Source organism: Pongo abelii, chromosome 4 (genome assembly GCF_028885655.2).
Source record: "Pongo abelii isolate AG06213 chromosome 4, NHGRI_mPonAbe1-v2.0_pri, whole genome shotgun sequence".
NCBI lineage: Eukaryota > Metazoa > Chordata > Mammalia > Primates > Hominidae > Pongo > Pongo abelii.
The window spans coordinates 88,938,745-88,951,200 of NC_071989.2; the positions used below are offsets into that span (position 1 = coordinate 88,938,745).

The 12,456-nt window shown below is 39.3% G+C and overlaps 1 protein-coding gene across 1 annotated transcript in view; it reads right to left on the reverse strand.

Annotated features, from left to right (window-relative positions):
- The window catches only part of ACOT12 (acyl-CoA thioesterase 12), a 65,049-nt gene that overhangs the window by 11,347 nt on the left and 41,246 nt on the right, over positions 1-12,456 (reverse strand). The window contains exons 6-11 of the mRNA XM_002815707.5: positions 6,540-6,696; positions 4,638-4,757; positions 3,662-3,812; positions 2,943-2,998; positions 2,602-2,665; positions 1,475-1,558 (exon numbers count right to left, since the gene is read on the reverse strand). Coding sequence (XP_002815753.3) covers positions 1,475-1,558; positions 2,602-2,665; positions 2,943-2,998; positions 3,662-3,812; positions 4,638-4,757; positions 6,540-6,696 — 632 coding nt within the window. The remainder of the gene's footprint in view (positions 1-1,474; positions 1,559-2,601; positions 2,666-2,942; positions 2,999-3,661; positions 3,813-4,637; positions 4,758-6,539; positions 6,697-12,456) is intronic.

A 12,456-nucleotide genomic window follows, 5' to 3' on the forward strand; every position in this document is an offset into this window, starting at 1 on the left:
AGTTAAACCTGTGTTTCTGCATCACTGAACCAGGCAAAGACAGAAACTTAACTGGATCCAAATGGGATAAGGAAGACCTCTAAAGAGTTTAATAGTGAGGACAAAGAACTCATAAAAGGAAACAACCAAAAACAAAACATTCAGAAGAGGTCAAAGTCAGAGTTGAAAAGAATCAATGAAGTAGCATCTGAATTTACTTAGAATTTAAGGTAAAGTAAAAATATAATTTATCATCCAAACTGGAACACCAAGACACTGTTAATAATTATGATGGGACAACAGGTGTAAGCCAGAACTGTCCCAGGAAAATCAAGACATATGGTCATCCTATTTCATAGGCTGCTGCTTCACTGATGATGAAAATCAGTGCATACTGAAATGTGAATGTAGCCAAAGTGCTGGCATTAGTGAGCATCTCTGAAGTGCCAGGCGCTCCTATGGTCTGGGTGTAGTGGTGAGCAGATCGGCCCTCAGGGAGCTTACAGTCTAGTTAGTGTGGGCATGGGCTTCCAAGGGTCTTCTGAAAAACCTCTGAAAATATATAAAATTAAGATCCAAATGATGTATGTCTCTTTAAACCTGATGGCATGCAAAACACTGTAAAAGGTCCTAAGAGAGATACAAAGAAGTCGAGACAAGGCCCCTTTCTTAAGAGGTTTATAATGTACTTAGGGAAAGAAGACCATGTGTAAAAAGTTAAATTTCCATGTAAGGCTTAAATATTAATTTGAGGTAGCTGTGGAAGAAATGTCACAAGATAGTGTATAATTAATTGACCACTTATTTATTTATTTATTTATTATTTTTAGAGACAGAGTCTTGCTCTGTTGCCCAGACTGGAATGCAATGATGCAATCATAGCTCACTGGAGGCTGAAATGCCTGGGCTCAGGTAATCCTCCCACCTCAACCTCCCGGGTAGCTAAGACTACAAGTGTCTGCTACCACAGCCGGCTAATTTTTAAATTTTTTGTAGAGATGGGGTCTCATTGTTTTGCCTGGGCTGGTATCAAACTCCTGGCCTCAAGGGATCCTCCTGTCTTGGCCTCCCAAAGTACTAGGATTACAGACGTGAGCCAGGACACTCAGCCAAAAAAATTAATTTTAAAGAAGTCATGACAGTTACTAGAAAAAGAGGTTCTTAAGTCAAGTGTGGCAGGAGAGGCTTTATGGAGAAGCATCTGTCCTGATCTAGATCAGGTGGGATTTGGGTAGATGGAGAAGAGAAGGACAGAGAGATGGGATGTGAGAACCTAAGCTCAGAGGTAGGAGCATGTTGGGTATATTTGAAGGACTCCAAATCAACCAGCTTGTAGAGACAGGGCTGAAAAGATGGTTGCCTCTTAGAAACAGTTTCCTCAAAAGATTTTGTTACCTTCTTAAAAGCTGCAGTAGAAGCAGTAGAGCCACCACTACCACCACAGCTTTCACTTGTGATGGGTGATGGATTATGCAAGTACCTGGAGGTGTCCTACCTTTTCCACAGTGCTGGTAACCTCCCAACCCCTTTTGGCTGCCAGTTTTTTGAGGGTCTCCACATTGCTGTCACTCAGGGATGCCTAGAATAGAAATATTTTTAAAGCTATGTGTTCAATACATGGATGTGTGATCATATATTTTCTGCTTAAAAAATGGGCACTGTTGGAGGAGGTATGTGTTGAGTCCCCATGACAGTGTTGAGTTTAGAACTAAACTACAGGCCAGGTGAGGTGGCTCATGCCTGTAGTCCCAGCACTTTGGGAGGCCAAGGCAGGCAGATCACTTGAGGATAGGAGCTCGAGACCAGCCTGGCCAACATGGTGAAACTCCATTTCTACTAAAAAATTAGCCGGGTGTTGTAGTGCAAACCTGTAATCCCAGCTACTTAGAGGCTGAGGCAGAAGAATCGGTTGAACCCGCCACCGGGAGGCGGAGGTTGCAGTGAGCCAAGATTGCGCCACTGCACTCCAGCCTGAGCGACAGAGTGAGACTCTGTCTCAAAACAACAACAACAACAACAACAACAACAAAAAACAACAAAAAACAAAAACAAAACAAAAAAACAAAAGAAAAAAGAACTAAGCTACAGCTAACATATACTTTTTATCTTGAACCCTTAATTTAGAATTCAGACAAAGTAACTGTATACTTAACAACTGGGTATCATTTTAGTATCATTTTAGTTGGTGTCCTGAGCAAAGACAGACTACCTTTCAGTATGACTGATAATCAATGTGTAATAAGTGATTTCTCTTTACATTTAATGGTTAAAAATATTCAAATGACTACTACTTTGTTATTGTTTTTATAAAAATGCAAGCTGGTGGGCACAAGTCACAGTGAGATACCGGATGGGACTGTGCCATGCTTCTGGAACATATCTGATGGCAGAGCATCCTGAGTCTGTAGTTTGGGAACTGTAAGAAGTCAAACAAGGCTAAGCTGCCGATTGGTAAGCAGTAACTGATAGCCTGGTTTTGTTCCATTTTGACATGACTGGCTGATATAATCCACCTTTTCACATAGCCTGCGTAGGCACAGCCTAGGCCAGTTAGGCAAGGGGATTCCCATTTTTGTAATGATGAGACATTTATATGAAGAGCTCCAAATCATAAAACATCACCTGCTTGCTGATATCCCAGTGTACGCAAAGTGGAACCTCTTCTTTGTGGGAAATAACATATTTTCTGGAAAAAAAATTAAAATGTTAAATGACAGTTTTTTTCTCTGCATTTAGCACACAACAATAACCATAACACTTTCTTGAACTTCTATCAGCCGTGGATATCAGTGGAACAAGGTGGAAGAACGATTTCCATAAGTCAGTAATCAGCCTTCGTGGCCAGGAAACATCAGACCTTCTCTTTTTCCGTTATGTGGGAATAGAGACCCAGAGAGGGGCTTTTATATAATTTGTCAGATTAACGAAGACTCCATAAAATCATTACACCTTATGTTCCTTACCTGCCTAGGCGAATTCTCTTGCGTGCAATAGCTCCCCGATAGCGTCTAAAATCATCCTTTAAGCAAAAACAAAGTAAAATCAATAAAATAAAATATCTACTATTTTAGCACTATAATTCTTAAGTATCCTTCTCCTAAATCAGTCAAAAGGGCTAACTGAGATGTGGTGTCTCTCCATGAACTGACTTCATCAAGTCAGAGCCTCTGTGCTGAATCCACAAAGGGCAGTTGCACTGACAAAGGTGCAATCTTTGCAGTTATTTTCTTCCTTTTTTCAAAAGTGGAGATTATTAACATTCCTGTTACCAGAATTATACTTAATTCTCACTACAGAGTTTTTAGAAAAAATTAACATTGGCAATCAGGTAATTTAGGGATGAGGGAAAGATATGGTTTCCATGAATATGGCACAGCATTAAGAGCTAGAGTTAAGGCAGTGAGAGAAGAGACCCAGAAATAGGACATGGAAGGTGACATCCTACCCACAGCAGTGTGTGGCCCGGTAGAGGTGAGGTCTTCAGGGCTTCCATCATTTGAACAAATGATCAGCGTGATCGAGGGGAAAAGGAAAAGAAAAAAGCCCACTTCACTTTGTGATGCTGAAAAGAGAGAAAACCAAAGGGAAAGAGCCAAAGGGGTTGTTGCCAGTGGGAGGAGATCCTGGGTAGAGCTCTCTATTCACAGGTCTGGCTATTGAACCTCGTGTGATAATGACTGACCTTTGAAATGGGTTGGATTCTGGGAAACGTGATGAGATTTTCCTTATCATCAGCAGCATTGTAAATGAGAAAAGCACTGTTGATGTGACGCCCTCGGCCCTCGGCCCATTCCTGACAGTCAAAGGCCTCCACGCGAACTCCAACTTCAACACTGTGAAGGGTGACACAGGGCGGTGGGCAAAGAGGATCTCGACCCATTAGGCCCTCCTTGCCCACTGCTGCCACCCCCTCCAAGCAACAGGAGGATAAGGGCCTGGGTTTTCTTCTTTGTTATCAGCAAATCTGTGCAACTATTAAAATCCATTTTCAGGTCAATGGGCTGCTTTTTACAAGCCCCTAAGAGCATTTCCATTTTACTTCCCCACTTTCAAGTGGGAAAAGGCCAGGAAGGGCTTTATATACATTCAAGAACATATTTTGGCAATGTCGGGGAGGGCTTAAATTATGCCAGAGTTAAGCTTTCTTCCCTAAAAACAATAATTCTGTAATTAAAAAATAATCAAACACTGAAATTAGACAGGAAACACAGATATTCATTTTCACATTTAAGAAGAAAAAAATACTAAATCAAATCTTTTCATTGTGTACCAAGAATAATAAAAATAACTGGGAAGTGGTTTGGATTTCATGGTGGTAATACCAGGTCCATTATGAGTTGATTGACCATCTAGTCACTGGGACTGAAAGGAAAAGTTAATAATTATGCAGGGATAACAGGTACAAACCAGGTCCAACTTGGACCAATTGGGACATACGGCTACCCTTATAAGACGAAAACCAGACCTTCACAATTTACTAATTGTGAGAAGGCCCCAAGCAGAACAAAGGGTTAAAAATGTGTTCATGGATTTTGAAAATTGCATGAAAAAAATGGAATTTCATTAAAGTAGTTCCCATAGTCACCTCCAGGCTGAAATTAAAAATTACATTTGTGCAAGTTTAAATTTCTTCATAGCAGCCTAAGGGCTCACTTTACCAGGTCTGAAATGTATTGTTGACAATGGCAGTGAAGACAAGACGATCTCCAACTGTAGATGGTCCCCGGAACTTAAACATATCTACGGACTTCAGAAAGGGATGTGCGCAACACAGGTGGCTGGGGAGACAAAGGAAGGGAGAGAGAAGAAAGCGATCACATATTCATTCATCGAACAAATGCACAGACAACTCTTCAACCTATTTTCTAAATAAGCATTTCTTTAAATTTGGCTGAAATAAATAACTGGATTATGTGTGTTGAGGGTAGGTCTGCACGCTATCTGCCAGTATCTTGGGAAATACCATGTCCCCAAGCACTGGGGTCTTTACCCAGATGTTGATGCTTCTACTCCTTTGGTAACAGTCCTACTCTTGTCTCATTTCTTGTGGAAGTCCCTTGGAACAACAAACCAATGCTTTTTGTTCTAATCTGAATTATAGTCATCCTGATAGCTCATGACTGTAGTCCCAAGAAGTTCTGATCCAGGTTGGAGTGGGGTCCAAGTGAAGGCAGGTGTCCTCACACAATTCCTCAGCTTTACAGTTAATCAAATTCACCCACAGATCAAAAGATAAGTTTTTTCCCCTCACAGAAAAATCACCTGGATTGCTACATAAAGCATGAAAGGCTAGGAGATACATATTTTATAATTTTTGTGTGTATGACATTTTGAAATAATTATATACAATATTTAATTTCATAAAGTTACTTCCATAATTTTCTACATTTTAGATTCCCAGTCATCATTCAATTACTCTGTGCCAACACCAAGCGAACAGATGCTGCCGTAAGCCTTTACAATAGAACATGTTCAATTGCTTTACTGTCACTAAGAATGACAATCTCATTTTAAAAACAAGCTCGCTTATTTGTGCATAATATTTAGAAAGGATAACTACAGGTTTCTAACTATAGTCATAACTATAGACATATTAATAATAAAATTATTTTAATTTGAGGGAAATAAAACCTTAAAAATTTTCAATGGTTATGAAAATTGTCAGAAGGGCAGATCCTATTCAAATGCATTTCTAGGGTACAGAGTGTTCCCTAAAGCTGCTCAATTACCTACATCTTTCTATTAAGAATAAAATAACCTTTTTGAAATTGAGGAGTCTTTAAAAGTATTCTAAATATTCTCTTCTTTCTTTTCCTATTTTTCAATTATTTCTTTGGCCATAATTATTTTTAACCAGCACCTTTAAAGGTCAGACCTAACTGTAAATTGTCTTTAAAAAGGTTTGTAACTAACTGACTTTATTTATTTACTTACTTATTTATAGAGAGGCTAGAGTGCAGTGGTGTGATCATAGCTCACTGTAGCTTTGAATCCCTGGACTCAAATGATCCTCCCACCTCTGCCTCCCAACTAGCCAGGACTATAGGTGCACACCACCACACCAGCAAATTTTTTTTTGTAGAGTCAGGGTCTTGCTATGTTGCCCAAGCTGGTCTTGAACTCCTGGCATCAAGCAATCTTCCTGTCTCGGTCTCCCAAAGTGCTGGGATTATAGGTGTGAGCCACCATGCCCAACCTAGACTGATTATTTTTAAGTGTGAAGCCTGTCTTCTATTTCTGTTCTGCATTTACTTTGTCATAAGCTATCAAGACAATGAGTTGCAGTTTCATAAGATCAATATTCATAATTCAGAATAAAGTATTAAAACTGTCATCTCATTTTTATTTTTGAACCAAAATATTTAAACATTCACCTTCAAACAAAAGGGCAGATTAATCCTAAAGTAAGCAAGTAAATGATTTAGAAATCATTATAAAAGGCAACATTTTCCTCAGTCCTTTCCTTGACTTCTTGACTAGCCCAAGAGCTGGATCTCGGTCCCTTTCTATTTTCTCCTCACTGGTCCCAAAATCATAAGCAGAAGGTCAAAACCAAGAACCTTGCAGAAATAGTAGCCACTGTCTCCATCCAAGCCATAATCTGGCCACCAAATGTATTTCCGTGATGGTTTGCATGGGGTGGGAGGACCAGTTCAATGCTCTGAACGGAGGTGCCCCTTGTGGAAACCGCTCCTTCCTCTTCATCAAAAATGAGATCTGAAAGGTGGATGTAAACATTAATGATGGTGGAGTGAACCATAGGCCCTCGGGCTCCAGCTTTTCCTTCCCGGCAGTACATTCAACTCAGATTTATAGAAAAATTAAAGTGTTCTCAAAGGCTTAAGACTGAGCAAATTGACAGGTTCAACAGAGTGACTCTTATCTTAACAGTGAATATTTGCAGTGAATTGGGTTAAGATAATCAGAAAGGGCCTTTTAGAGATCGTATTCTAGCCTATAAGTCTATTGGAATTTTGACTAAAAGAATGGTTACACTGAAACTTGAGTTGTTTGTGGTGGGGTAGGGACAGATCAGGACAGGAAGGGGCAGAAAGGTTGGGGGTGATGGATATGTCATTATCTTGATTGTGGTGATGTTTTCACAGGTGTAAACTTACGTCAAAACTTATTTAAATATGGGCCATTCATTGTTTGTCAATTATACCACAATAAAGTTGTTAAAAATAAAGGAATCTGAGCTACAAAGAACCAGAGACACAAGGAAGCTTGAAACACTACCTTCAGAATGGAAATGTGGCCTCCTGTGGAAACTGTTTGTAATGATTGCAGTCACAAGCAGGAAAGACACAATCTGTTATACTGTTATACTTCTTCATGTCCTTCTGCTCTCTTTTTTTTTAAGACAGTCTCACTCTGTCATCCAGGCTGGAGTGCAGTGGTGAGATCTCAGCTCACTGCAACCTCAGCCTCCCAGGTTCAAGCGATTCTCCTGCCTCAGCCTCCCGAGTAGCTGGGATTACAGGTGCATGCCACCACGCCTGGCTAATTTTTGTATTTTCAGTAGAGATGGTTTTCACCATGTTGGCCAGGCTGGTCTTGAACTCCTGACCTCAGGTGATCTGCCTGCCTCGGCCTCCCAAAGTGCTGGGAATACAGGCGTGAGCCACCGCGCCTAGCTTTCTGCTTCTTTTGAATCATATCTGCTCCATTTACTAACAAATTGGTTTTTACTCTTAACAATGGAAAAATCATTTACTCTGGCTGCAAAGCAGTAAAATGTATTCAATTATGCTTTTTGCATCACGAAGTGAACCACCAGCTAGGTTTCCATCTCACATGCTATTGTTGGGGAGGAGGGGGAAAGGATTTACAAACTGGGGCACCATCCTGGCTGTACTGTCAGAGGCAGAGCTGAGCTTGCAGTGTGAGAGGGAAGATATGCCCAGCAACTGTTGGTGCGCTCAGCATAGTCACAGCTGGTGATCCAGAAGGGTAGTCACAGAAACCCTTAACTCCACTTCCTAATGTAATTTTTAGATTTACAATTAATTGATGATCTCTTTTATTTTTTCTTATTTCCAGTGATCGTTTCAGTCCCCAGCTTAAAACAAGTCAGTAGCTACCCATTGTTCTCGTATAAAACCCCAAATCCTTCCCATGGCCTGCAAGCCCTGCCTTCCTGGTCTGGCCTCACTCTCCCTCTCCCTTTGCTCCAGCCACGCTGGTCTTTTTTCACTTCCTCTGAGGAAGTATTATCTTCAACAACAGGGCATTTGTCACATCCCTGCTGTCTACGGCAATCCCCCTGGCCACCACCACCTGTGTCTTCAATTTCACTCATACTCTGTGGCCCCCCCTTGGTCATCACTTCCTCAGGGGAGTCTTCTCTGACCTCCACAGCTCAGCCCCACCTTCAGGGGCTCTCGAAGGATCTTTGTTTCATGGCTATAGTTTTATGTTATTTGTGTGCCTTTTTATTGTGTGGCCCACTAGATCCTAAGCTTTTTGGTGCAGGGACTATGGATTTTTAAAATTCTCATGTAATTCCTGAACATAGGTGCTCAATAAATATTTATTAAATGAAAAGAATGAATAAACTTAACTTAGCTGATTTACTTAACACTCATAGTCCTTACTCTCTCAACAGAATATTTTTAGGTAATAAAATAGTTGTACTGACACTTCTGTCTGCTGTTGATGAGAGTCCCCACTGGTCCCCATTTTCGCTTAGACGTATCAGACACTCAACTATTTCCAGTTGGGTGTGGAAGAGTATCTCACATTGGTTATAATTTGCATTTTCCTGATTACTAATGAGTTCCAACATCTTTTTACATGTATATTAAGTATTCTTGTCACCTCTTCATGAAATGTCTCTTTATATCATTTGCTTCAACTATTGCTTGTCTCATTTCTGGAGAATTTTTTTGCATGTTAGACATTTCTCTCCATTCTCCATGTCTCCTAACCTCCCTTACATAGTTCCCATTTCTTTGTCTATCTGGCTGCATTCCAGTTAACTCTTTCAGATCTATCTTCCAGTTCCTTGTCTTATCTGTTTCATTCATTCACTGAGTTTCAAATTTTAATTATTATATATTCTTTTTTATAGAAATTGTCTTTGTTTCTTTGTTAAAATTTCTAGGTTATCTTTTTTTTGTTGTTCTTGCATTATACTCTTGATACTCTTTTATTTCTTAAAACATATTAAGCCTCTTCATCTTACTTGATAAATTCATTATCTGCTGTATTTGTGGGCCTTGTTCAGACTTTGTGGGGCCTGGTGTCACTTCTAGATCTTGATGCCTTGCTTTATTTCTATCTTTTATGATTTTTCACTAGGATCTCATATTGCTTGGATCTTTTTCTGTGGAAATTCTTGAGAGCTGGCTTTAAAGTCATTTCTTCACAAACGAGCTGCATTTGCAGCTGCAGATCACCTGGGGTCCTACAACACAGCACCACTTTACACTAAAGTTTACTTGTTCTGTTTTAGCCCAGACAGGTCATGTGACTTCTGAGGATCCAAATCTGCATGAGGATGCACTTGTGATTTAATTCTCAAAGGGAGAGAATTTTTTTCCTATTCCACCTAAGGCTAAGGCTCTCTGGAGGGTGGAATTTTTCTAGTTGACTCACTGAGGGAATCACCTTTTGGAGGTTGCAGCACCAAGGAAGGTTCCCTGATCCAATCTTCTCCCTCACATGGGCCCCTGGTTTTGTCTCCTGAGCTCAAGCAGGCCCATTACACACAAGCTGTATGTCTTTATATAGGACCTGCTGGGTCCTCCGGAACAAATGCCAGCCCCAATGCTTCCTTGCACTGCAGCATTTGTGTTTCCTCACCATTTCTGGACTTCAAAGTTTTCTCTTATTTTTCTGCCTGCTGAGATGTCTTTGTAAAGATGTTTGTAAATATTTTTCCAGAAATTTTTGGTTTTACCCAACAATGAATCCAATATATTGCTAGAATCAAAATGGAATCACTTTCTAAAGTGATCTTTAAAAGAAATATACAATCTTAATCTCTTTCAATTTCTCTCTTTCTAAAATTGATTTTATTAGAATATGTTTTATACATATCCCAAACTAGTATTGATTGAGGTTGTTTTCAGGCTAATGTTGCTTACAAATGGTAAATTTTTTGTTTAAAATAAATTAATACAATTACCTGACTTCAAATTATGCTACAGAGCTATAGTAAGCAAAACAGCAAGGCACTAGCATAAAAACAGACGCATAGACCCGTGGAACAGAACTGGGAACCCAGAAACAGATTCACACACCCACCGTGAACTCATATTTGACAAAGGTGCCAAGAACATACATTGGGGAAAGGACAATCTCTTCAATAAATGGTGCTGGGAAAACTGGATACTCATATGCAGAAGAATGAAACTAGACCACTATCTCTTACCATACAGAAAAATCAAATCAAAATGGATTAAAGGCTTAAATCTAAGACCTCAAACTATAAAATCATTACAGGAAAACATCAGGGAAACTCTCCAGGACATTGGTCTGGACAAAAATTTATTGAGCAATACCACACAAGCACAGGTAACCAAAGCAAAAATCAACAAATGGAATCACATCAAGTTAAAAAGCTTCTGCACAGCAAAGAAAACAATCAACAAAGTGAAGGGACAACCCACAGAATGGGAGAAAATATTTGAAAGCTATCCATCTGATAAGCGATTAATAACCAGAATATATAAGGAGCTTAAACAGCGCTATAGGAAAAAAATCTAATAATCTGATTAGAAAATGGGCCAAAAATTTGAATAGACATTTCTCAAAAGAAGACATGCAAATGGCAAACAGGCATATAAAAAGGTATCGACATCACTGATCATCAGAGAAATGCAAATCAAAACTACAATGAGATATCATCTCACCCCAGTTAAAATGCCTTTGATCTCAAAGACAGGCAATAACCAGTGCTGGTAAGGATGTGGAGAAAAGGGAACCTTCATACACTGTTGGTGGGAATGTAAATTAATACAACCCCTATGAAGAACAGTTTGGAGGTTCCTCAAAAAACTAAAAACAGAACTACCATCAGATCCAGCAATCCCATTGCTGGGTATACACCCAAAAGAAAGGAAATCAGGATACTGAAGAGATATATGCACTCCCATGTTTGTTGCAGCCCTGTTCACAATAGCTAAAATTTGGAAGCAACCTAAGTGTCTATCAACAGATGAATGAATAAAGAAAATGTGATACATATACACAACAGATACTATTCAGCCATAAAAAAGAATGAGATCCTGTCATCCGCAACAACATGGATGGGACTGGAGATCATTATAAGTGAAATAAGGCACAGAAAGACAAACATCGCATGTTTTCACTTATTTGTGGGAGCCAAAAATCAAAACAATTGAACTCATGGAGATAGCAGAAGCATGCTTATGAGAGGCTGGGAAGGGTAGTGGGAGGGCGGGGATGGTTCATGGGTACAAAAATATAGTTAGAAAGAATGAATAAGACCTAGTATTCGACAGCACAACAGGGTGACTACAGTCGATAATAATTTAATTATATATTTAAAAATAACGAGTATCATTGGATTGTTTGTCACACTTGAAGGAGTGGATACCCCATTTTCCCCATTTTACATGATGTGATTATTGCACATTTGTATCCTTGTATCACAGTATTTCATGTATCCCATAAATATATACACCTACTACGTACCCACAAAAATTGAAGTGTATGTGATAGTGATGGTCTCTGAAGGTGGGAAGTGAGATGGTAGGCAGACTTACTTTTTAACTATATGCCTTTTTATGCATTTTGCATTTTTTACCCTGTGCATGTACTATCTCTTTAAAAATAGTTTTTAAATAATTATAAAATAAAAAATTAAGAGACGGCCTTATGAGAGACATTGTAAAGACTCAAATATAAAGCAGCTCCTTCTTTTCTGAGGGATAACTTTAAAGAGAAACCACATACTTCCTATGAAGACACATACAGTATATACTGGAACCTGTAGAGGGAGGTGCTAGGTGAGGTTATACATGCACTGGCATCAGCTATGATACGTACGCAGAAACATATTGAGTTAGATGACTTTGGTGCAGAAGTTTGCTTATTTGGAGTTAATTTACAACCAATGAAAAAATAGGGTTTTCCCAGGTTCAGAGAGCAATTCAGGCTCGCAGTTCTGGTTTGGGTTAAGTAAACAGAACTGACCCTTTCTGCTGGCTTTGAGTGATCAAGTTCAATACGTGTACTTTGGATGTTCTTAAAGTACTGTGTCATCATCCTGCTTTGACAACTTTACATTCACTCTACATTTGTAGATCAGGAACTTTGACCTGAATTGAGGTCATGCTAGCCCTAGTTTTCTTTCTGCATATCCAGAAAATTAACCATGATAATGCTCTTAAGATCTGATTTTCTTACTCAAAAATTATAATTAAAATGCTTTCAAATTTTAAGTTTTTCCCCTATATGTCAAGCTTGCAAATAATGATCCAGTAGTATTTCTGAGATGTGCGTGCT